The 26,869-nt window shown below is 43.5% G+C and overlaps 1 protein-coding gene across 1 annotated transcript in view; it reads left to right on the top strand.

Annotated features, from left to right (window-relative positions):
* CDC25C (cell division cycle 25C) overlaps positions 1 to 26,869 on the top strand; it is a 1,649,736-nt gene that overhangs the window by 559,234 nt on the left and 1,063,633 nt on the right. The window contains exon 10 of the mRNA XM_044069511.1: positions 24,905 to 24,988. Coding sequence (XP_043925446.1) covers positions 24,905 to 24,988 — 84 coding nt within the window. The remainder of the gene's footprint in view (positions 1 to 24,904; positions 24,989 to 26,869) is intronic.

Below are 26,869 nucleotides of genomic sequence, written 5' to 3'. Positions count from 1 at the left end.
TTAGCTGCACATGGATGGTTTCCGATGCTTCGTGCAGTGCCACTAACATGGAGGTGTTAGGTATCTTTGATGAATATAGATACTCCCCCCCCCCCCTCCTTTTGTGCTTCGGTCCAAGTTTTGGGGCCGAAACGCATGGTATGAGTTATAACCTGGTAGTTCTGGGGTGCTCTCAGGAGCCTTGAACCAGGTTTCTGTTACTGCACAGACATCAATTTTCTCCATACTGAGGAGAGTCTCGAGTGCGTGCATCTTGAGGTTTAGACTTCTGGTGTTGAGTAGCATTACCTTTAGTTTTTTTATCTTTGGGTTGTCTATGGAGGTGGGTTTGTCCTTTGAGCCTTGCCTAAAAAAGGCACTATGGGGGTGGCAAGAGCCTTGGCCAGTATATGAAAGCCTAAGGGTACAGGTGCAAGACTTCCCTAGCACAGCAACGTGGCTTGTCGAGCATGTCATCCCAGGCTGACAGACACTGGATCCCCTTTGAATGACACCAATACTTTAGCCAATTGTTGAAATTGATCATTTTGTCTTTATACTGTGGCATCATTCTTGGTGAGGGCAAAATGCTACTCTGTCAGGGACATACCAGCCTGGGCTACATGGTCAGAGAGCTCCTCTGTCTCCATGTAGTCCAGGGAGGTAGGTCTCAGGTCATTCACACCAGCATGGACAATGACTGAGTCATACTTGTACTTGCTTTGGAGTGACCTGAGTGCTTACGTTATGTGGCGGATCCTGGCACCCGACAGGCAGCTTACAGTGACCTTCTCCTTGTTCAGTCTGGTGAGTGGGATGTCAGTGTGCCGGACAATAGAGTCCCTATAACAAGTGTATTTGGTGTGTTGTTTGGCCTTATGGGCTGTAACTGAGGCACACTGATTTTGTGAGATATGTGATTTGTGGGTATTGTTGAGGGTGGCTGTTGCTTGGATATCTGCTTAGGAGGTCTTTGCTGTTTAGGCAGATTTTTATTTAGAGCCTCCGAGTATGTTTTTGTGTGTTTGTGTTGGGTATGCAGATACAATAGGTCTGTGTGAGACTGGATTTGTGGTGTGGGTGGTTACCTTTTCCTCCTGACTGTGCCAGTCTTGGGTGAGAGAGCTCTGCCTCCAGTTTGGCTGTGTAACTGCATCTCTCACGTGTATTAGTTTGTTGGAAGGAGGAGAGGGTTGTCTGTGTACATAAGGCAATTGTAACATTGCCTAAAAATTCCCAGATTCACCAGCTGGACTGGAGAGTAACCTTGAAACTGACCCTTGGACATACCAGATTAGTCTAAGGAACTGTTTTTTTTTTTTTACTGATCAGATTAGGGAAGGGAACTGATTTTTCACTTTATCAGGAAGGACCAGTCGGGAGTCTAATACTTATGAAAAGTCAAGGAGGGTGTAGTGCTTTATTTAGTTAGTGTTTCCTTATAAGAACTGAGCAACTGCAGGGCTTTAGAAATAGAATAGAGTGATTACTTTGAGAGTTTGAACAGTTCTAAGGGAAAAAGTGAAGAGCAGACTTTGTGGAGCCTGGAATAAAACTACAGCCTCTAGGTAGTAACCACTCCTCCAGGGACAGGCAGGCTGTTAAGTGTTTACCATTCCCACTGGTGAACACAGACACTTCCCTTTAGTCCAATCAAGCAATGGCCTTCTACAAATTTCCAAACAGTTCAGAACAGCAAATCTGTAACTGAACTTTCTTAACTTTCAGAAAGTGGGAAAAAAAAGCAAGATTTTTTTTTTTTCTTTTTGTTGTAGTTTAAAGGTAGCAAAGATACACAAGCAGCAACATAATCACAACAGTGCAATAAATGACCCCACACTTGAGTGCTAGGCCAAAATCAGGTAAAATGCAGTTTTTAGAGAAAATAACGATTTTAAATTAAGTGCAACACATGAAATGCAGTAAACAGGCTCTAGATGTGTTCCAAGTACTGTTACTGTTACAGATATAAACTTTAGCAAGCCGGAAAATGCCAAAAAGTAGGTGGCAAAGCAGTAAAACTTAACAAAAATCAGAAGAAAATACTTAAATCACAAAAGTGGCTCCTTTTCTTCTCTCAGCGTTTTCTCCTCTTGGTAGGTGCTTCAGCAACAACTAGCAAGCCTGAAAAGCCTTGAGAGCGGTGGTTATCTTCCACTGATGGGGCCGTACTTGCTGCGACCTCTTTGCATCCCCGACAAACTACAAATGCAGCAACTACTTTGCCCTGATTCCCCCTCTGGGACAGTCACCCAGGGACGCTCTAGTCCACGATTGGTCCTCCGGTCTTCTTTATGCATTTCCACCCTTTCCTCTCATTTCCCAGTTTCTGAAGAAAGCCCATCGGTTGAAGAGCAAGGTAATCCTCATAGCACCATGTTTTCCTCGACAGATTTGGTTTCCCTTCCTTTGTCCTCACCTACTAGATTGACCATGGATTCTCCATCCAACCCCGGAGTTGATCTCACACCCACAGAACCTGATTCATCCCAACTTGAACAGCCTGAAGCTCATGGCTTGGCTTCTCCAATTTCCTTGATTGCCAGGCAGAATGATCTTTACCAGTACGTGATAGTCTCATTTCTTATAAGTCTTCCAATAGAATTACTTATCTGAGCAAGTGGAAAAGATTTACCTGTTGGCTGAAAGATAAACAAATAGACGCCTTTTCAGCATCAGTGTCAATTTAATACTAGACTATCTGGCCGACCTGTTTCAATCGGGTCTGTTGGCCACTACCATTAGAGTTCATTTGGCTTCATTTCTAATTTTCATGACGGTGCAGGATTCCTCTCTTATGTCTCATAAATTGTGCAGTACCTTCATAAAAGGTGTGAATCATCTGAAGCCACCTTTTAGAGAACCTATTCAACCATGGGATTTATCATTAGTTCTACAAGCTCTGACAGTGTCACTTTTTGAACCAGCCTCTTCTTGCGACCTCAAGTATTTTTCATGGAAAACCTTGTTTTTGGCCGCTATTACTTCTGCCAGACATATATTTCTGAACTTCAAGCTTTATGTATCAAGAGTCCATACTTGATTTTTCATAGATATAGTGTCTCTGAAAACTAATCTGTCATTTCTGCCTAAAGTGATCTCTGAAATGTCTATTAATCAAGTCATTTAATTGCCAGTTTTCTTTCCCAATCATTCAAACAGAGGAGATTATTGCCTACATACCCTAGATATACACAGTCAAATCTGTTTTTTACTTAAACAGGACTAAACCCTTTTGTAAATCTGACCAGTTATTTTTGGCCTTTTCTGGACCTAGATTAGGTTCTGCTGTTGCTAAGGTCACATTAGCTAGATGGTTGAAGGACTGTGTGACCTTTATTTATACACAACGTAATATCTCATTGCCTACTACCATGAAAGTTCATTCAACAAGGTCGGTGGCAACTTCTGCTGCTTTCCATGCTAGAGCTTCTGTACATGACATCTGTGTAGCTGCAACTTGGACTAAGCCTCATACCTTCATCAATCATTACAATTGGATTTGGCCTCCAGGGGAAGAGCATCTTTCGGTTCTATGGTGCTCAGGAATGTCCTTCCATGAGAGCCTCCCAGGAATAGAGCTAGCTGGGGGCTCTGTCCCATGCGTAAGGAATGAACGAGGATTAACAATATCAGATAAAGAAGTTGTCTTACCATAACGTTCCATCTGTATTGTTGATCCTCGTTCAGTCATTACGACCCTCCCTCCTTCCCCCTCCTGTGGTTTCTAGTGGATCTCACCATCCGGTTCTCTTAGGTTATTTGACCAGAGGTAGCCTCTACCTTTTTTGACTTGCAAACTCAATCTGAGGTAACAGAGAAGGGGGATTGTGGGTAAGAGTTTAGCTTGAGAATTTGAAGCTGACGCGAGCTTGGAAAATGGCCGGCTCGCTTCCGAGCTTGGAACCAATACCCATGCGTAATGACTGAATGAGGATCAACAATACAGATGGAACGTTATGGTAAGACACAACTTTTTTTCTCATCATAACATTTTTCATACTGTTCACATTTAAAGCTAACATTTTCAGCTTTTAAGAACAGTTAGTGTAATATTTTTATCCTTTTCCTTTCTTTTTTCTAAGCATTCTTTTTGAATTGTCTTTTCCCTTCTTTAAATTTTTTTCACTATTGAATTATTTTTATTTTTTACTGTATGCCAGTCAGCTTCTTGCTCACTTGTCTCCTCTGTTTCTTTCCTTTCTTCAGCTTCATGTACAACCTCTTTATTAGTCGCATCTTTTTGTATATTTTCTTGTATAACACATTCTTTTATCTCTTTTTCCTATTTTCATTTTCTTGCACATTCATTTCACATTCTGGCCATGAATGACCAGTATTGCACTTAAAATCACATTTTTTTATTATGCCTTGTTTTACCACATAAATAACATCTTTTATCATATTCATTGATTAAATGATCATTCTTTCTATAAAAATAACAAGTCTTTGGTTGATCCCTACATTTCACAAAACCCCTGTTGCTATGATCATTAATACTAGGCACATTCATAACATTATCAATTTCCATTTTCGGTATTACTACACATTCCCATCCCCCAGTACACAGTCCTCTTTCATCATATATGTTTGTAGTAACCATTACTTTACATATGGTTGACAAATGATCTGATGTCAATCTTCATTTATCTTTGGCATATGGGACTCCGCTACTACTGTTGGAACTGGCTTGGCCATTATAACAGCTCGTGAAAACCAAAAACTGTCAAGCTAAGTCCCTACCCAGAATGTCCCTGTCTAGATTACCTCAGATCTCGTTTGCCACTCTTATACATAAGGTGCGTCAGACAATCTCTCTCTAGAGCTAAATCTAATTTCATTATTTTTTTGTTATTGCAAATTTATGTAAACCTTTTTCTACCTCTTCAGTTAACTTTCACCTTCCTTTACACTTTGGTGTTTTTACCTACCATTGCTGGCAGTTTTTTTCCCTGTTTCAACTGTAGTTAAATTTTTCTTTTGGTGAGTGAGTGTACCACTTCCCTTTTACCTTCTTGTATCTGATCTGTCATCATTCGTAGCTGTCTCCTGTTTGACCCTACTTCTTGGTAGTTTCTGGCCTACCATTGTTGGTAGCCTTTTTCACCTCCTTGGCGTTTTCTTTCCAGTCCATGTGTGTAGCTGTATGATTGTCTTTCTGCCATTGATATTTTTGTTTACCAGTCAACATAGCAGATAAAAGTAAAGGAACAACTGGCTTTAAACAATGTTGTGACTGTGGTAGGAAAATGCCCAGTTCAGATGGGGATTCATCTCGTCTACTGCTTGGGCCCAGTGCATCGATTGTGCTATTTGTGAAGTGTTTATTCACCAGGCCCTTGTAGAAAGAAAGACCAAACACATTTTGAAAGGTCTAATTAAGACATCTTTTGATGAGGCTTTGTCCAGTTAGACTAGAACTTCAAAGTCAAATATGTCTTCACCTTCATCTTTCCTCTTCCTCTAAAATAGAGCATGGAAAGACGAGGAGTCTCTCAGTCCCTGTGTCCCCCTCTGCTCCAGCACACAAGAGACCTAAATCTTTGGTTTCCACACACTCTGTAGAACCAAAGTTAAATGACAAAATAATCTGGGGAACTGACTGTAGTGAGCAGCTGTGCCCAACGGGCTTTGGTGCTGACCACAACAGAGTCTACAATTCATGTGACTTCCCCTTTATCCGTGCCGGTCCCTTCTATGGTGCTATCTGTAATTTTGTAACTGGTTCCTTCCATGGTGCCCTCACTAACTTTGGAACCCGGGTTTATTTCAGTTCCCAGGACAGGTATTCCTCCTCTCTAGATCCTTTTTTGTGGGACACCTTCCAAGCCCTTTGTAAGTGAGGTCAGAATCCCCCTCCGCATTCTCGGTCTGTTCCTCTCTGAGTCTGATGGAAGTCAGTGTCGTGAGGTTGATGGATCGGCTCCTCATGGCTAGGGGTGTTTCAGCCTCTTCCCAGTTACACTCCCTTCTGGAGATGGAATTTTCTTTCCATGAACTCCACGAGACATTCTTCCTCTAACCTCCACTGGGGTATTAGAGACCAAGACTCCAGTTTCTCTGGTTCTGGCTGTTCCAGTGCTGACCGCTGTTACGCCTTCAGCACCAGTGTCTGCCTGGAGTTCCTCTGCTCCTTTGGAACCAAAGGACTCTGGGGTCATAGCTCCACTGCCTCGTTCATGGACTCTGTCTCTGCTTCGACCTCTATGATGGTCTCTTCGGACCAGGGTGGGACCACAGTTCCAAGGTTGTCCTTCCTGATTGTGGGTTCTCATCCCTTTTTGGATGGACCTGCCTTATAGGTCATGGCGAAGGCCTTTTCCTCAGTAGGTTCTCAGCTGGTTCCTTCCCATTCAGAGCAATTTTGTGGGACACGCACTCGTCCAGAGCTACCACCAATCTCCATGCCTGGACAGTGAGCCTCAAAGCTGCAGGATACCCTTGTACAGGGCCTTACCTTTTCTGAGTCCTCCACAGAATTTCTAATTGAGGAGGTGCCCCGGAAGAGGTTGTGTAAGAGGTAACACCTAGATTCCCCAGAGAAATCTGTCTCTGAGGACACTGACTTTTGACAAGGGTGGGTTCCTCTGGTTCACCCCCAGATGCCTCCTTTGCAGATATTCTTGAAATATTAAAAGGGTGGCAGGAAGTCCAAAGACCCTTCCTCAGAGGAGTCTGTGTACCTGCAGGCTTCCGGTGCTCGCTCATCTACCTCTTGAGTGACCCTGCCTGCTAATGATGTCATTAAGTTGATCATGAGGCGGGCATGGAAGGCCCCAGATTCTGTAGAATCAATCCCTAGGAGACCACTCAAGAGCCTTTCAGCAGTAGAGGACCATCAGTATTGGGCCAGGAGTTTAGCAGTAGATGCCATGGTGGTTGTGACAGCGATGAAAAAAGAACTTGCAGAAGTTCCACTGTTTATCCCCCTAATTGTGATTCCAGGGGGGGTGGACAGGATAGGGAAGCAGGTGTATGCTTCGACCTTTGCCTTATGGTTGAACTTCATGGCACACTTCACCAGACTCCAGAGGGGTCTGATCAAGGGGCTTTCATATACCCTTCAGGAGCTTTGTCTGAGGAGGTACAGGCTAAAGTAGCCTCCCAGCTGCCATCCTGAAATCTATTTCTAACTCGTCCATGAGGCTCATTGTGCATGCAGCCAAAGGGACAACTAGTGCAGCGGGTTCCAGTGTAGCTATTGGGGGGATGCTTGGATGGCTTGTATGGATTTGCAGAGCCATTTAAGTCTTCATTCGTCAATGCTCCATTTAACGGATTGTCCCTTTTTGGCCCCAAAGTCAGATATACCTTGGCCAGGTATGAAAAGGATGGAAAGACCCCATCTGCCATAGGTGTACATTTCTCTGCTCCCCAACGCTCCTTTTCCAGGAACCAAAGGAGCGGAAAAATGTGATTTAAGAAAACCCAAGGGCCTTTTCAGAACACACATGGCAGTGACTTGCTTCGGGGCAGGGGGGGGGGGCTACTATTGGAAGACACTGACCTCGTGGCTGAGGGGGCCCACAAAATCAAGGTTCCAGAGATTCATTCTCAAGTAGCCCTACCATCAATCCTGAAAGGAAATACGGTTGCTTACCTCTGGTGGCAGTCATGGGAAGTCTATCCTTGCATCTGCTAGCCTGGCAACGAATAACCACAGATGTTTGGGTGTTAAGGATTATTGCCAGAAGATGCTACATTCCCTTCATTCGCACTCCAAAAATATCCCCCATGTTCCACGCAATCAGAGGGATCAGGCAGTTCTGGAAATTCAAAAGCTATTCAAAAAGTCGTCCAAGAAGTCCCACCAGACCAGGATCTGGATTTTACTCGAGGTTCTTTTTGGTGCCAGAAAAGACGGGACTGGAGACCAATTTTGAATCTCAGCTTTTTGAACAAGTTTGTTCAGCAGACAAAATTCCAGATGGTAACTCTTCAGTCTATCCTCCCCTTCTTAGGGAAAGATGATTGCATGTGCTGTGTAGACTTCCAGGACATGTATTACCACATAAAAATAGCCACGCATTCCAGAAGGTTCCTCTGCTTCTGGCTTGGAGCCAGTCACTATCTCTTCAGAGCTCTGCCATTCAGTTTCACCACAGTCCCCCTGGGTGTTCAAGTGTATGGCAATGGTAGCAGCTCACTTGAGACTGCACAGGTTGTGTGTTTCCCTACTTAAATAACTGGCTTGTCACCACTCCCACCAGGCATCTACTAGAACAGACAAGAGATTTGATTCTACATACTTGTGCTCGTCTAGGTATAACGGTGAATCATACCAATTCTCAACCAAGTCTGAATCAGCAGTTGGAGTTTATAGGAGCCTGCCTGAATACAACCTCTTGCATAGCTTCCCTTCCTCTTCACAGACCGCACAAGATAAGGTACCAACTAAGTTATTCTCTCCAATAATGTACCTGCTCTATTAGTTCTCCAAGCTCTAGGATCCACGGCAGCAGCCATCACACTTGTTCTACTAGCAAGATTTCACATGAGACTTCTGCAATGTCTTCCAGACTCCCAATGGTCCATTCTCACTCATCTCTTGACACATCTCGTCTGAATCGCCAATCGCTGCAAGAAGGTCTTAACCTGGTGGATGGAATCAGATTAAATTCTTTTAGGCTGATCATTTGTTTCAACCCAACCCAAGGTCATAGTGACCAAGGATGCCTCCCAAATAGGATGGGAGGGCATCATATGGGCAGAACAGTCCAAGGCACTTGGTACCCGATGGAGACCAATCTGCATATCAGTGTTCTGGAGCTGAGTGCAGTGCTCTTAGCATTGCAAGCTTTCCAAGCTGTCCTCTCTCTAGGAATGATTGCAATTCAATGAGACATGTATGTAGTCTGGTACATCAGCAAATTGGGGAACGAAGTCTTACCCCCTGTGTCGAGAAGCTCCGTGTGTAGCAATGTGCTATGTCTTACAGTTGCTTTCTGTTAGCAATGAACATCCCGGAGAGCTTGAAGTGATAGTGGACGAACTGAGCCGATGATCCTCCTGCCTCACCAGTGGTGTCTCAATCCTAGAGTGGCGAAGGAGATTTTCCGTTGCTGGGGCCAGCCTTGCTGCAACCTGTTTGCATCACCCCTGAGCAACAAGTGCAGCAGCTACTTTGCCATAATCCCCCCTCAGGGAGAGTCCCCTTGAGACGCACTCCTTCATGACTTGCCCTCTGGACTGCTCTGTGCCTTCTCCTGTGTTCCGCTAGTACCTCTCTTCTTGAAAAAGCCATTAGGTTGAAGAGCAAAGTGATTCTCATTGTCCCATTCTGGCCTCGACAAGTTAGGTTCCCCTTTCTTTGGCCTCACCTACTTCAACGTCCATTGACTCTGGACCCAGGTGCAGACCTCCTGTCCCATCCACAGGGATTAGTTCACCCTAGTCAGAAAAACTTCAAGCTTACAGCTTGGTTACTCAGTTCCATTTATTGCCAGGCAAAATAACTTATCCTTTCCAGTTCGAAACATTTTGTTGGCTTCACATAAACCTTCCACTAGGAAGCTCTACCATAGTAAGTGGAAAAGATTCTTTATTTGGGCACATAATGGAACTGATCCCTTGTTGGCACCAGTTGAAAAAGTTTTAGAATTCTTGGCTAAGCTTTTCAAACGGAGCTGCTGCTTCTACCATCAAAGTTTAACTTGCTGCTATTTCCAACTTCCATGACTGCTTTGAAGAGCATTTGTTAATTTCACATAGGCTACATAAAGCTTTTCTAAAAGGAACTTTAAGGCTAATACCACCTTAGAGACCATCTTGTCCCCTGGGATCTTACTATAGTCCTACAGTCCTTTGTCTATTCCCCTTTTAAGCCAGTGGCTACTTGTGATTTTAAGTTTCTTTCATAGAAGATTTTGTTGGTAGCAGTTGCATCTGCAAATGAGTTTGAGATTCATGCATCATCTTCAAAACCTCCATCTTTGATTTTTCATTAGGACAGGATGTTGCTAAGAACCAACCTGTCCTTTCTTCCAAAAACAGCATCCAAAACTAACATTAATCTACTGATTTTTACTAGTAGTCTTCCCTAATTTTTCTAAGATGGGAGAATATTTACACTTACTAGATGTTCAGACAATTGCATTTTTATCTCAGTTGAACTAAGGGCCTTAGGAAGTTGGACCAGTTATTTGTCTCCTTTTCATATCTATCTATGGGTAAACCAGTTTCAAAAATCACTAAGTGGTTAATGGAATGTATAAGCTTTATCTACAATGAGAAAAACCTCCAATTACCAGCTCCAATTAGAACAAATTCTACAAGGGCAATACCCACATCTGCCATTTTCCACTCAAAGGCTTCCGTGGATGAAATGTGTGCAACAGCAACCTGGGCTACTCCATATACCTTCCACTCTTTACAAAGTGGATCTGATCTCCAGGGGAATGGAGTCCTTTGGTTCTATGGTGTTTAGGAATATCCTTCCATAAGGCCTCTCAAGATACAAGGTCGCTGGGGACTCTGTCCCACATGTCAAGGATAAATGAAAATTGACAACATCAGATAAAGAAGTTATGTACTTGCCTTAACATTCCACCTGTTTTATCAGTCTTCATTTATACTTGACATGCTGTCCTTCTTCCCCTTTCTTCAGACTCCTTGGGGGAATGGACTCTAGTCCTGGTTATCTGTTATTTCATGCATGTCCTTGGACTTAGCATCTTCACTTGTTATAGGGCTATTTTTCTTATCTTCCTTTGTAGCTGCAAACTTTATCTGAGGTAATCTAGAGAGGGGTTCTAAGTAGGGACTTGGCTCAAGTGTTTTTGATTCTCTCAGCTGTTATAACAACTGATCCAGTTCCGACAGTCTTAAGAGTCCCAGTTTTTAAGGATAAATGAAAGTCGACAACACATACGGAATGTTATGGTAAGTACGCAACTTTTTCTTTCAGCTATTTTGCTTCAACTTCAGTTCAAAACTGGATCATAATTCTTTTGTTTGTCTGTAAAAAGCTTGCACCACATATTCTGACCATGAGTAATTTTTCTTTCGTTCATGTGCACCCAATTTTTCCATGGCCTGCCCAGTCTCAAATATCAAGTCACAAAAAGTTTCTTTACTAATTAAAATAAATGGTCTTACCTCTTTTTGCTTTGATGCCCAGAGGTGCCATGACGGTCCCAAACTTCATACCTGTCCACACTTCTTTTTTTACTGCTCACACATACTGTATACTTTTTTCTTTTCTTTTTTTTCTTTGTTTCTTCAACAGTTTTTGCAAATTTTTGTGTAACTTTTTCTGGCACAGTCCCTTCTCCTTTTCTTTTTTTCCCCCATGATATCACTCCATGAAATTGATGCTCCATTTTTTGGCTCACTTTGATTTACCATTTCTTCCAAATCATCCTGCAAACCCCACACACACACACCCACACACATTGGAGTGTTGTAATTGTGCATTTTTCACAGGTAACTGTCTCTCCTTCAAACAATCTCCTCTGTTTTCCTTTGAATCCACTATGTTTCAGTTAAAATCTTTTTTTCCTCCAATGTCACTGTTTTTTTAATTCAACATAATCAGAAAAAACTTCTGGTAGCAATTCTACCATTTCAACTACATTTTTAGTAACTTTCACTCCAGTTTCAGCAAAAGCTAAATCCGCCATGTTTTCCCCCTAATGTCCTTCTAGCCAATGTTGCAGTATTCTTCACGTTTGGATTGTATTCTGCCCAGACAATCCGTCATCCGGTCTGTATAGAAAAGCTTAGAGCCGCTGCCTGTATGTGGGACCATTGCATGTAGGCACAGACGTCGGCCATAAAAGGGACGTCCACAGGTACCATCTGCAGAAATTTTTGCCGCCATTCGGAAAAGTTGACTCGTACATTTGATCTGCCATTGGATCCCGTTAGTTCATCTTGTAGCTTCAAATAAGTTCCCCGTAAGGGATTTAATATATTACTACTACCTTTTGTTTTGTTAATGTCATCCAGAAAGGGTAAGTGTAGGTGTGGAAGGCAAACTCCACATAAAGATAGTCACGATCTGTGCTTGTTTTGCTTAGGGCCTACTCATGACCACCGGTCCTGCTCTGTTTGTCAGGCCTTCATTCCCAAAACATTGCAAAGTCATCTGTTGGCTTTGAATTGATACTTAGAAAACCAAAGACTCAAACATCTGGCTAGGGATGCTATGGAGGGTTCATGAGTTCTTCTGAGTCATATGGAAAGAGGAAAGTCAGGAATCCTCTCTAGCTGTGCCTGCTCCCTCCGACGTACCCCCTAGAGATTGATGGGAACCTAGCAGTATGATCAGAGGTAGGGTCTGCTCCTTCGGCGGGTACCAGGATGGAAGCCATGAGGAGTGCAAAATCTAGCATGTCAGAGGCTATGCAGACATCTGGTTCGGGTAACTTGGGGGAACTGCGGCTAGTGATTGCAGAAGACTCTGTAACTGCTCCAGCTTCCTTGTCCAAAGAACTGCTGTTTCTGTGAAGTACAAGACAGTCTATCAGGAAGTCTGACCAACTTTTTGTCATTTCATCCCAGGGCTCTGGGCTTGGCTGTGTCCAAACAAACTATAGCCACATGGATTTCTAAGGCTATTGTGTTTTGCTATGAATTCCATGGAAAATCCTTAGCAGCATCTGTTGAGGTTCATTTCACTAGGTCAGTTGCATCCTCAGGGGCATTCTTCAAGGGTCTAGATGTCCATTCCTTTGAAGCAGCCACCTGGTCATCTGTTCACACCTTCATGAAACATTACAAATTGGACAGAGTTTCCAGATCTGCAGAATTTGCTAGGGCAATTCTGCATGGATTCTTGGAAATTTCTCCCTCTTAGTTTCTCCTTCTCTGTACTCCTCCTTGGGTTCCCTTTTCAGCTGTTGCACTCTCCTTTATGTCAAGAATACTGCAACGTTGAATAGAAGGACATAGAGCAGTTGTGTAAGGTCTTACACTTACATAAATCTCCTTCTCTTCTATGTTGCAGTATTCTATCCCTCCTGCCTTCCCCCTGCAGCTTGCTCTTTCCTAGGGTGATCCACCTAGGCTCCCCTGGGGTTTTCTTCATGGGCTTTCTTACTCTGATGATGGTACTTGCGGGCGTCCCTTTTATGGCTGACATCTGTGCCTATGTGCAGTGTCCCACATACAGACAGTGGCTTTAAGCTTTTGTATACAGACCTGACGTCTGGTGGTCTGGGTGGAATACAATCCATAAGTAAAGAATACTGCAACATGTTAGAGAAGGACCTCTATGGTTATGGTAAGACTTTACACAACTATTCTTTCCTCCTGGCTCCCTCCATGCCTAGACAGGTAACAGGAAGTCAGGATGTGTAACACAAACTCTTCCCCCGACTACCAAGAGTAGGTGAAGTTCCCTGATGCACTTGCCAAATTTCCCCTATGTAGTAGTATAAATACCACCTTGGGTCTCCCCTGAAAAGAGGCTACTAGCCTAGTGGGACTAACCCAGACAACAAAGGATATAGAAAAAAAAAAAACTCAGATGACAGACATTGTTTATGCATCTAATACTTTTTCAGTCTGGGCACTGAATTACTTGGGGCATATTGTTCAGTTTCAGAGGGATTTGTCTGAAAAAAAAATACTCAAATTGCTGAATTTGGGCGAACTGAGGAGAAAGTTGGAAACGCAGGTGATAACTATATAACTTTCTGTTTGCTGGCCATGTTCTTGGTTCATAATGCAGCAGACAGAGCAGCTCGAGTGGCTGGTTAAGGCTTGTACTGCACTAGCTGACCTAGCTGCATCTTACTGATTTTGCAGAACACTTTAAGGCAGCTTTCATCGATGCTGCCTTTGACCAAACTTCATTGTTTGGGCAAAAAGTCAAAGATAAACTGTTGCAATGTGAGAAAGAGGGAAAAATGCTCACTGCTGTTGGAGTCAAGTTTTTGGTCCCTCAAAGCTCCCTTCAGAGGAAACCCTAAGCATAAAAGACGTATAGTTTTGCAAATCAGAGCAGTCCCCAAAAAAGATAGAAGTATGACAGAGTTCCACAGGACTCCTCATCTAACTGTACCCTATGGGCAGGTATCGTTTGCACCAACAGGGCTCAAGGGGATACTTTCAAGGATATTGTCAATATAAATTCAGAAGGGTTGCTCAACTGTCCCATTTTGGAGGCAGTCTGGGAACATATTTCCTGCCATCCACCTTCATGACTGGCCATTATGCAGGACAAATCGAGAGACGAAATTGTATCCAGAAGAAACTACCAATGTTAGGTAGTCCAATCTCACCTGCATTCTTACCCGTGGGTTCGGAGCCAAATATCAGCTCTGACTCTGCCAAACTTTTCTAGCTCAAAGTCTTCTATTGGCTGGGCTAAGCAGGTATCCCATGCTGCAGTGCTCCATATCCCAAGATCTCGTTTGCCGCTCATGTAGCTCGGATGTGGTCTCGCTCTTGGCTGTGGCTAAGTACCCTTTTATCTTGTTGTTCTGAGAAAACTACTTATAAACAAAAAGCTATTTTCATAGCTATTGTCTTTGGTGTGTTTTTGGTTTTCGGTAGTGTGTTTGTGGTTTGTGGTATCCCGCTAACTGTTCTTTCGGGCTAGGCCCGTTTCAGTTAGAGGGCCTAGTCCTCTTGTCCTGTGTTGTTCGCGCTAAATCCGTTTAAGTTAGAGGTTTTAGTGTCGAGTTCCCCTCTGTATTTGTGGTCAATAAAACCATTGTAGTTAGAGGTTTTTTGGCCTGTTTTGTCTCAGTGCGTGTTCCTTCTAGGGTTGTGTGTGTGCTGTATACAAAACTTGTTCCCGCATTTTGTGGTGCTTGCGTGTGTGTCCTTTCTTGTCACAGTGACTTGTGCTGTGTTGGTTTCTTGTGATTACTTGTTGAAAGATGTCTAAGGATTCCAAGGAGCACAAACCTTCGGGTTTTAAAAAGTGCTGTAAGTGTGGTTACAAGATGTCCATCACCGATGGACATTCTGTCTGTGTTTATTGCCTGGGAGCCATCCATCTGCAGGAGTCCTGTAGCTTCTGCCATGCTTTTAGTCCCAGAGTGCTCCATGAAAGAAAGAATAAGCTGATTTTAAAGGGACTTTTGAAACCCTCATTTGAAGAGGCCATGGTTTCTTCTCCCAATTCTAAATCCAAGTCCTGTAAGTCAAAAAAGAGATCTCTGGCTCCTTCAGTCTCCTCGGAGCCACTGGAGAAAGTCTCTAAAATTGCTTCGACCTCCTCGGCTCCACTGTCTTCTGGGCCGCAGGAAGTGTCCGTGTTGATGGAACAGGTGTCGGCTCCAATTATATTGGAACCTCTTCGGGGCCGATTGCCCAGTCTTAAACCAGTTTCACCTGAGAGGAGATCTTGATCTCCCTCCCTGTCCTCCAAATCCTCCAGGACTCTTTCAGATGTGAATGTTGATAGGGTGGTGCAGAGGCTCTTCCAGTCACCGGTTTTGGCAAAATTCTTTTCGGCTCCGTCCCAGTCCGCTCCGGAGCCCATCCCGACACCTTTTTCAATCATTCCTCCTCTGAGGGCATCTCTGTCTTCAGAGCCAGAGTGTTCCGCTCTGTATGATGTTCCTAGGTCTGTTCCGATGGCCCCGCCAGGCCTATCGGTACCGACATCGGCTCCAACCCCGTCGGCTCCGTCCATGGGGTTTGGGACTCTGGATTCTTCGGTCGGGCCCGAGGGGGACATCTCGGGACATGTTTCAGTTCCGAGTCTCCCACTCGGCGCGAGGAACCCCGACTCCTGAGATGGTCTCTGAGGCTGCCTGGTCCTCAGACTCTGGGTGGGGGTGGGGCTGCCTTTGAGGCCATGCAGACTGTACTGGCCAGATCGTCAGCTACATCAGACGGGTTGATCATTCTGTTCCCCACCACTCCAGTGAGAGCCTCTGATCGCCACCTATCCTTAGACAGCGGAGCACCAAGGCCTAGGGACACCCCCACGTGTAGTCCCCAACTTTCTGAGGGCCCTTCAGAGTTTGTGCCTGAGGAGCCCCCCAGAAAGAAAATGTGCAAGAGGAAGCACATAGACTCCCAGGATGTCTCTCACCTCGGATACTGACCTCAAGGAATCGGAAGGGTCCCCCAAGTCATTCTCTGTTTCCTTCTCCGACATCCTGGAGATATTGAAACAAAGAGGTGACTGGCCGTCCAAAGCCCCCTCCGAGGAGGAGTCTGTCTTCCTTAAGGCCTTTGGTGCTCAGCCTTCCGCCTCCTGGGTGTCCCCACCCTTAGAGCTCCTGGATTTAATTTGTCAGAGGGTATGAGAAAACCCTGATTCTGTGGAGCCAGTACTCAGGCGTCCCAATAAGTTTCTTTCTGCTCCCCCGGGTAAGGAGTTTTTGTCCAAAGGAGTCCCTGTGGATGCCATGGTGGTGGCGGTGGCCACTCAGAAGGAAGTAGCAGAGACTTCTTCCTCCGTCCATCCTCCTAACAAGAAGTCTAGGACCATGGACCGGTACAGGAAGCATACCTTCTCGTCAGCAACCTTTACCTTACGGTCGCTGATCTATCGGTCTCATTTTACTCTGCTCCAGAGAGATCTCCTCAAGGAGTTGGGAGATACTCTTGCGGGTAACATTCCTGAGGCGGTGGCCCAGACAGTTAACGCCCAGGTGTCTACCCGCAATTCCATCGTCGACTCCTCCATGCGGCTCATTTCTTATGCAGCCGATGGAGCGAGTAGGGCAGCAAGTTCAGGAGTCGCCCTTAAAAGGCAAGCCTGGATGCACCTTTGTCATTTCGTGGAGGCCTTCAAGTCTTCTTTCACTGACTCCCCCTTTGATGGTTCTTCTTTGTTCGGAACCAAAGTGAAAGACATCCTCACCAGGTATAAACAAGAGGGACAGACCCTGTCTGCTGTAGGGGTCCGTTTTTCCCTTCCCTCTAGACCTTACCCCAAGGCCCAGTGGGATGGGAAGATGCGTTTCAAAAAATCAGAGGTTTTCTCCTGCCGCACAAGGTGAGTCCCCCTCCAGAGGCAGAGGAGGGGGAGGTTATTCAGGGAGATGCCGCCCTAGAGGCAAAGGGGGCCCCTGCAATTTGGGAGACCGTGATTCCTTTTGCGGCTCTCCCTACTCTCATCCCTGAGGGAATGCCCGGCTGTGCTTCTCTGGAGCCAGTCGGGGGTCGAATATCATTATACCCAGAAGCCTGGAAAAGCATCACCCAGGACCAATGGGTATTACGAATAATTTCCGGAGGTTATGTCATTCCCTTTACGTCAGACCCCCCCCCCCCTTCAGTCAGAAAAATCCCGGATGTTCCACCCAGCCAAAGGGATCAAGCAGCCTCAGAGGTTTCAAAGCTGCTAGGAAAGGGAGCCATCCAGCGTGATCAAGTCGGATTAGGGACTTGCACAAGATTCTTTTTGGTGCTGAAAAGAACAGGGGACCTGAGACCCATATTAGATCTCTGCCAGCTGAACAACTATGTACAGAAGTCAAAGGTCCGTATGGTCACACTAAAATCGATTCTACCATTGTTAGGAGAGGAGTTATGGATGTGCTCCATCGACCTCAAGGATGCTTACTACCATGTCAAAATGGACAGGGCATCCAGGAATCACCTACGCTTCCGGCTGGGAGCCAATCATTTCCAGTTTCGAGCCCTGCCCATTGGTCTCACCACAGCCCCCAGGGTGTTCACCAAGTGTATGGCAGTGGTGACTGCTCACTTGAGACGTCAAGGATTCCAAGTGTTTCCGTATCTGGACGACTGGCTCCTTACCACTTCCACCAGGCATCTACTAATCCAAACCTGGGACGCTACCATCACTCTCTGTCAGTAGTTGGGCATAACACTAAATTGGGAAAAAATCTGCCTTGTTGCCCTCACAGCGTGTCACTTTTATAGGGGCAGAATTAGTCACCATTCGAATGCGAGCATTTTTACCGCAGGAAAGGAGTCTTACAGCAACAGGTGCACACCCTGATGCCCCTGAGGAAAGCAAAGGCAAGATGGGTTCTTCAACTCCTGGGGACCATGGCAGCAACAATTATGTTGGTCCCGCTAGCGAGATTGCACATGAGACTTCTTCAATGGCTCCTCTTTGCTCAATGGTCTCTCCAAAATCTTCCACTTTCTCACCCTATTTTGCTCACGGACTGATACAAACAGGATCTCAGTTGGTGGCTTTGCACCAACAATCTGGATAGGGGAAAACCCTTCGTTCCACCCATCCCGGTTGCCACAGTGACCACTGACGTCTCCCAGATGGAGTGGGGGGGGGGGCATTATCTGGGCAGGACAGTCCAAGGCATGTGGCAAGATCACGAGATACATCTGCATATCAACATCCTAGAGATGAGAGCAGTGCTTCTTGCGTTGCAGGCACTTCAGAACTTTCTACCTCTAGGGACGATTGCAATACACTCTGACAAGTCAGTGGTGTGGTATCTGAACAAGCAGGGGGTAACCAGATCTTACCCTCTGTGCAGAGAGGCCATGCGAGTGTCAGTATCTTCCCAACGGTTTCTAGTGGCAACGCCCATTCCGGGGAAGTCCAACTTAATAGCGGACAGGCTAAGCAGAGCTATTCTGATGCCTTACGAGTGGTCCCTGAATCGTCTAGTGGCAGAATGAATCTTCAGCAGATGGGGTCAGCCTTGCTGCGATTTTTTTGCCAGCCCCCTCAATGCAAAATGCAGCAGCTATTTCACGCTGATCCCCCCCACAGGGAGAGTCACCCAGGGACACTCTAGTTCACGTTTGGCCCTCCGGTCTGCTTTGTTTTCCCTCCGTTTCCCTTGCTATCAAAAGTGATTCAGAAAGCGCAATCCTTGGGAAGCAGAATGATTCCGATTGCCCCACACTGGCCTCGTCAAGTCTGGTTTCCCATTCTCCAGCCCTACGTTGTGGACACTTCTTGGATTCTGGACCCACAACCAGATTTACTAACACACATGTCGGGGCACTTCCACCCCTTTCTGACGACCCTCCGGTTGACAGCCTGGCTACTCCACTTCCATCATTAGACTTCATCCCTTTTCACCGGAGGTGGTTCACATTTTGTCTTCCTCTCATAAGCTCTCTACTAGGAAGATTTATTCTAGCAAGTGGAGGAGGTTTTCTATTTGGGCGCATACCCAAGGAATTGATCCTTACACAGCACCTATTGCTTCAGTCTTGGAATTTTTGTCTATGCTTTTCCATCAGGGTTCAGCGTCAGCTGCCATAAAAGTTCAATTGGTAGCAATTTCCAACTTTCATGTTGCGAATGAGCCTAGTCTGATGGCTCACAGACTCTGTAAGGCTTTCCTGAAGGGCACTCTATTACTCCGTCCCCAGTCTCCGAACCTATAATGCCCTGGGATCTAAATTTTGTACTACAAGCCCTCACTTCACCACCTTTCAAGCCTGCAGCTACCTGTGATTTGAAATTCTTGACTTGGAGAACGGCCATTTTAATAGCAATCACTTCAGCCAGGCGAGTTTCAGAAATCCAAGCCCTTTCTATCAAACCTCCATACTTGATCTTCCATAAGGACAGGGTTTCTCTTGGACTGAACCCTTCCTTTCTTCCTAAAGTGGCGTCCGTATCTAATCTTAATCAATCTATTGAGTTGCCTGTATTTTTTCCCCATTTTTTCAAACGAGGCAGAATTTAAATTTCATTAATTGGATGTACACAGACAGTTGCGTTTCTATCTGCACCGAACAAAAGATATCCGAAAGTCTGATCAACTATTTGTCTCCTTTTCGGAAAACAAAATTGGGTCCCCATCTCCAAAATCACCCTATCCAGATGGATATCCAGTTGAATCTCTTTCGCTTACTCCATAGGAGGAAGAGACCTGCCGTTTCCGGTTAAGGCTAACTCTACTCGGGCTGTTTCTACATCTACAGCCTATCTAGTCAGATTGTCGATGGATGATATTTGTGCGGCAGCTACTTGGGCTTCTCCTCACACATTTGTTAGTCATTACAAATTGGACGCGGTATCTAGGGGCAGGTTATCCTTTGGTTCCACATTACTCAGGAGTATTTTCCTATGAGCCACCCGGGATGTAGGTGCTAGGGACGCTGTTCCACGGGCAAGAATGTAGGCGAGATTGGACTACATAACATCAAGAAGTTATGTACTCACCGTAACGTTCGATGTATGTAGTCCATCTCACCTCACATTCTTACTTACCCTCCCACCTTCCCCCTTCCTGGAGGATCTGGAGGTTAGGTTTTTATTTACATAGTTCCCTTCACCTTAGCTTATTCTTCTTTCCCTGGATGCTGTGATGCATGGGGTATGAATGAATGTTCACAGCAAACTAGATCTGGGGATATGGAGCAGTGCAGCATGGGATACCTGCTTAGCCCAGCCAATAGAAGACTTCGAGCTAGAAAAGTTTGGCCGAGTCAGAGCCGATATTCGGCTCCGAACCCACGTGTAAGAATGTGAGGCGAGATGGACTACATACATCGAACGTTATGGTGAGTACATAACTTCTTGTTTTCAACACTGCCCAAACATCCCCCATCACACCCTGTACTAGGTTCACCCCATCAGAGGAGGGCAACACAGCAGAAGTATACAATTTTCTGCAAAAAAAAGCCATCCAAGAAGTTCTTCTACCACTGAAAGGGTATGGATTTTACTCTCATTTCTTGGTGCCCAAAAGGACGCAGGACCTCAGAGTCTTGACCTAAGACACTTGAATCAATATGTACAGAGTCATTCCAGAAGGTCATAGTGCATCCCATGTTGTTTAATCTGTAGACAGGACAGTAGATGTGCTCTTTGGATCTCCAGGTTGTGTATCTATACATCAAAGTAGCAAAGTCGCCAGTTGATTCTCACAATTTCAGGTGGTAGACAGTAGCTAGTAATTCCAAGACCTGCTATTTGGACTCACTATAGCCCCTGCATGTTCACCAAATGCAGGGCTCGATTTGCAGTGAACCTGCAGTTACTAGAGGTGAAGATCTTTCCTTACCTGGATGACTGGCTCATAGTGGCACCCTGTATGGAAAAAAAATTCTCAGAGCAAGGCAATATTTGCTCCACCTTGTGCCTGTTTTTGCGCTCAAGGTCAATGTGGCAAAATCCCAGCTGTAACTCTCTTGGCCCCTAGCATTTGCTGGCTGACAGACAAGTGCAGTCAACCAGAAGGCAAAATTACAACTAGACAAGATTTTCTTCCATTGTTCAAGAAGTTATGAATCTTTCAAAAAAATATTCCCCAGTGCATCAGCAGTACTCAAGCTTGGACTAATGGCTACTTAGTTGAGCGAGTAGCATATATGCTGTGCTCAACATGGGTCTTAGTGACAGTCTGGACTACGTGGACTCAACCAATCCAGTCAATGTCCCATACAATAAGACTTTCAAAAGTATGCATCTACTACGATGGGCAATTCCACAAAAATCTTCCTTTAGGAATTCCCTTTATTCAGCCTACTCCACTTCCATAATAACTACAGACTCATGTTTATTTGGTTTGGAGGCTTTATGTAAATAGGATGGTGCAGAGCACATGGGCTCCGCAATGCACAAACATTCAGGAGATGAGCAGTCTTCTAGCATTGCAGGCAGTTAAGGACCTGTTCCCCCCATGATGAGATATCCATCCATTCCATCATTGTGGCTGTGGTATTGTAAGTAAACCACCTGCAAGAAACCTGATCTTATCCCTTATGCAGAGAAGCTGAGAGGGTTTAGGAATAGGCTGTGACGTAGCGTTGCTTTTTCATAGCACTGCACATACTTGACATCTAATGGAATTTTGTACATGTTGAGAGACAGATGCTTGGCCTACATGAATGGTCTCTCAGCAGTGCAGTAGCTCTGAATATATTCCCACAGGTGGGGAAGACCTGTTGTGTTCTTTGATTCACCATTCAACATCAAATGCATCAGATTCTTTTCTAGTACCCCCACAAAAGGGACAATCTCCAAGAGATGGTCTCCTATATACATTTTCCCATTTCTGCTCATGACCAGATTTGTTCAGAAAACCAGAATCTGTAGAGCAAAGGTCATTATCATAGTCCCCATTCTGGCCACACCAGATTAGGTTCACATGCTATGGCCTCAGCTCAAGAGGAGATATCCACAGCACCCTTGTCTGCTCACCCATCCCATTTGAGTGGCATCATCTGGGCATTCGATCCCTGCACTTAAACCATATTGTTTCTCAGGTTCCAGTGATGGCCAGGGATACATCGCCACCTTCTGAAGTGGTCAGTTGGATAACTGCTTCACAAAGACCTTTCAGTAGGGAGATTTACAAAGTGAAACAGAAAATCATTTTTTTACTTGGGATACATGTGAAAAAAAACAGAGCCCTTTTCAGCAACCATATCTCAAATGCTTACCTGATGAGACATTTTAAGAAAGTGGCTAGTTACTCTTTAACAAGAAAAGCTAATTTGGTTGCTATTTCCTCCTTTCATTAATGTTTTTCTTCCTAGATTCACATAAGGTATGTAAAGAGTTTTTGAAGGATTTTTGATGCTTGCGTATTAACGCAACCAGCTTACAAAAAACGCTTTATGAAAAAACTTCAATGCGTTTTCAGTTTAGCTTAACACATATGCAACCTATAGGAAACCTTTATTTTTTTTTTTAATGAATTAAAGTAAAATGTACAACTTGCCCCTGGTTTAGGGGTGTTTGACACCCCCCAACCCTGATCTATGTCCAGAATCGTTAAGCAACGAAGGTAAGCTGTGCGAGTCCTGTGGTGTTGTGGTGTGATAAAGCGATACAGATCTTTTTTTTGTTTGGTTTTAAGTGTGTTTTTCCTGTAAATCACTGAGGATTGAAGCAACTAAAGAATGGCCGGCATTTTTTAGATTTTTGACTGCCACCCCCCCCCACGCACACACATACACAATTACTGTACCTGTTCAGATTTCTTGGGTAACAGGTTAAGAAGTAAAACTATCGATATTTACATGAAGCCCTGGCATTGTGATACAACTCCGCATTTCAATGCTGGAGATGCTTGCTACCTAGGTTTATCTTCCTGTCACTGAACCCCAAGTAAAGTGAAACTAATATGTGGCTGTTTAGTAAAGTTGTAAGACCACTCCAACTATCTATTAATTTATTATGTCGAAAAGGTGGGGTGTGTTAATGTACCACTTTCTACGGCAAACATTTCCAAAATTTAAAAATAAAAGACAAGTTTGCTGACTTTATTATTTTGAAGTGTGGGAACCAACCCTGAATCAGTAAACGGCTAAACACTTGCGATAAGTAGTCTCCTGGTTGTGATAATACGCAAGTACCAGATTTTTATACTCCAAACCACCACTGAGTTGCCCTGCTCCCCCTTGGGATATGTTTTGTTTGTGAGAAACTTACTAACTTTCCTTTTGAACTTGAGTTCTGCAGATATTAAATTCATGGCCTTAAAGCCTTTCCTGGTAGCCATTACTTCAGCAAAATGAGTATCAGAATTCCATGCTCTTATCTTCTAATTTTTCTTACCTGAATTTCCATTGGGACAGAATCCTACTGAGCTACTCAGATGAACTTGAATCAGTCCAGCCATCTCCTGTTCTTTCTAAACTGTTTTAATAGAGGTGAATACTTACAGGCAACTTAGATTTTTATCTTTACCATAGAACAGAATTCAGGAAAGATGACAGTTTTGTCTCCTTTTCAAATGCTAAAAAGCTCAAAGTCACAAAGATCATTATCTAACTGGGCATCTAAGTGTATTTTTTTAGTAACCGACTCAGTCTAGGCTGAAAGAACACTTACAGAGCTCAATCTGTGTCCATGGCCTTTGTATGAAATTTACCAATTTGAGATTTCTGCTGCTGCTTACCTGGTTGACCCTGCATACCTTTTCTAAGCATTAAAGCTTTGATATTAAGTCCAGAGATAGGGCCTCCATTGGAGCCACCATACATACTGTGCACCAGTCCGTGTTCAGACAGGACCAGATTAAACAAATGCTGTAATGTTAGATTTATCTGGTCTCTCTCCAGACATTGAAACAACCCACCCACCTAAACCACCTCCAAACTCCTCTCACTTTTGAAAGGATCTGTACGAACTCTGGAGGCCTGATTTTTTACTCAGTGAGATCCCTTTGATACACATCTTTCCTTTTCAGGTCCTATTTAGGGAGTCTCTGCTTGTAAGATATTTTAATATCTTGTGTTTCTAAGAGCAGTGGCTTATAGGATAAGGGAGGAGCTTGAGCTTGCAGGGGGAGATGTTGCCAAAATAGAGTGCCAAGGATGAATTGTTTACTATTTCCAATGTCTGGGCAGAGACCAATTATAGCTAACATTCCAGCAAGTATAAACTTTTTTTTTATTATTGTGCTAGCTGTGTAATTGTCAGCAGTCCGGTTTAATTGTTCTCTGAGGCTGGGCCACTGAGAAAAAAATATATATTTTTTTCGTAGCATTACGTTTAATTTTTTTTCTGAGGTAATTTTATAGATTAGTGGTGAAGGAGTTGGTTTTTGCACTGGGGGTTGCAAAGAAATGTTTTAATTTTTGCGGTATTTTTCTTTCCATCTTTAGTTTCATTTTTTTAAACATTTGTGATGCCTTGTGCCTTGATGCAGCAGGACTTGATTTTTGTATCCTTTTTGACATTTTTCATCCAAATAAGGAAATCTAGGGAAAAACAGAATTTGTGATTATATCTTGGATGTTGTATGGAATGTGTTGTATACTATACATATTAGAATTTGTCCTTAGTATGAAAACTGCTTTATAATTATGCCAATCTGCTGCAGTGCTGCTGCTTTCAGCAGGGTGGAAGGTTGTATGCACCATTCTATGCTCTTGCTTATACATACAAGGTACAACTGTAAGTTGAGTAATTAGTAACAAAGCAGAAGATTAAGATGTATTTCACTTAATTGTGTTATGCTTGGATTTAATCTGGTTATTCGAAGAATGTTTATGTCCTAATGCACTAGAATTTGCTCATTTAGTAGCTGGAGCAGGCGATTGAAGCACAATATTCTTTATGCTCTTATGCTATTTAATTAATTCTCCTATCTTGCAGAATTTCAACACTACATCCATGTCATCCAGTATGGCCATGTTGTTTTCAGGACCACTGATGACGCACAATCTGGAAATCAGTAATGTGAGTAACAGTATGTAGCATCCATGCTTTTTACATTATCAAAATGCCAATTGAATGTAATGAAATGTGGCTGTGTGCTTATTAACATTTACTTTTTATAAAGATTTTTGTATAAAATTGTATATTTTTTAAGAAACTGAAGTAGAAGTTATTTTTCTCTCTCCCCCTTTACCCCACGTCTCTCCAGCCTGATTTCAAGCAGCAAAGCATGAACTCTTCCCATACAGGATTTTATACTGGAACTTCAGTTTCCTAGAAAATCACTGATTGCATTGAACATATGCCCATTTACAGGAAGGATAGTATCTCTTTCACTTTATTCAAATTGATGGGGTTTATATATCCTGAAAGACTGCATCTGTCATAATCAATGTCAAGCAAAAAAGTATAGTCAGTGCAGTTGTTGAAAATGTACAAGGGTGTATGTTACTAAAATGATTTTTGCTTTTTAGCTAAGTAACAGTAATTTGGACCAGAAGGGTCATTCATAAAGTGTTAATCTGTTGTGGGTCTGCCATCAGTATGCATAAGATCAACACCCTACAGATATGATAAATACATTGTGGTGGTCTTCAACTTCTCTCCCATCAACAGCACACAGCTTTACATGGCATCCTTCACTTCAGTTTTTAAAGGACTTTCCTACTTAAAAATCAGAGAGTATTTTGCCTGCAGTGTACTTGTCATTTAACCCCCCCCCCCAAAAAAAAGCTGTTTAATCGGAGGTTTATAAATAACCCAGTTCTGTTTAGAATGTAGGTTATACCCTCCATTTGAGAAATATATAGGACAGTTTCATTGAACCAGTAGGCTGTGCAGCAGCCTTGCCATCCTAGCATTCTTATGTGCCCTTTATAGGGAGGCACTTGGAAATAAACATCTTTATAATGGTTCTTTTGAGCTCTGAAGGATGAAGCATTTGTTTTTGTTTTGGATATTAAGCTTTCACAGGCTGGTGGATGGTCACTGAGCACACATTGGAGGACGAAGGTAATATCCTAACTGCACAAAAGCCATGCCACTTCCAGTGGTCTCTGATCTTTAGTTTCTGGAGTCTAGTTCCTTAAAGCCAAAGTTTTCAGCATGAAAAGAGCTGATTTGCTATTTGAGAAAAAATATAAATACTTTAACATAGAACTAAAAGCAACAGTAATATAATCAAAAACTTCAGTACTTTTATAGAAGAGGAATTGACATCTGAAGAAAAACTCAATCAGACTTTCATCTACCAACTAGACTTCATAAGATCAACTTTTCAAGAACAGCTATACCTGTAGAAAAATATATGCTTAATGAAAATAAAGAATCCTAAATCATGGCTGATAAACGTTTGCATAGTGTGTATATATGTATATATATATATATATATATATATATATATATATATATATATATATATATATATATGTATATGTGTATATATATATATATATATATATATATATATATATAGGTTCATAGGTTCATACTAGGCTATCTGCCCAAGGGCATTTATAAGCCTAGCCCATAGTTATGTGGCTTTCGCCACCCCTTTAGTTTGAATAAAAACTATGCCTATCATTTTTCTGTGCCTCTGTCAAGCAGTGACACTGAAGTAATCCCTGGGGTATATCTGCGATCTCCCATCCATTGGTCAAGATTCCTCTTGAACAAGGCCAGCGAGGTGCTCTGCCTCACATGTACCGGGATTTTGTTCCACAGCATAGGAGTCTCTGGGTGATGAATCTGTCCCTCCAGCACGTTCTATTTATAACCGTGTCAAGGTTTAAGTCTCCCCTTGTGGTTCTGAGGGATCTAGATTTTTGAGGTGAAGCATATTCATCAAATCTGGGTTTGACATGGCCTTATATGTCAGGCACAGGTCACCTCTGAGCAAGCGGT

This window comes from Protopterus annectens, chromosome 4.part0 (assembly GCF_019279795.1).
Source record: "Protopterus annectens isolate FY-2018-M chromosome 4.part0, PAN1.0, whole genome shotgun sequence".
Classification (NCBI taxonomy): domain Eukaryota; kingdom Metazoa; phylum Chordata; order Ceratodontiformes; family Protopteridae; genus Protopterus; species Protopterus annectens.
The sequence above is the reverse complement of the archived record's forward strand: the minus strand, read 5'-3'. Positions and strand labels throughout refer to the sequence as shown.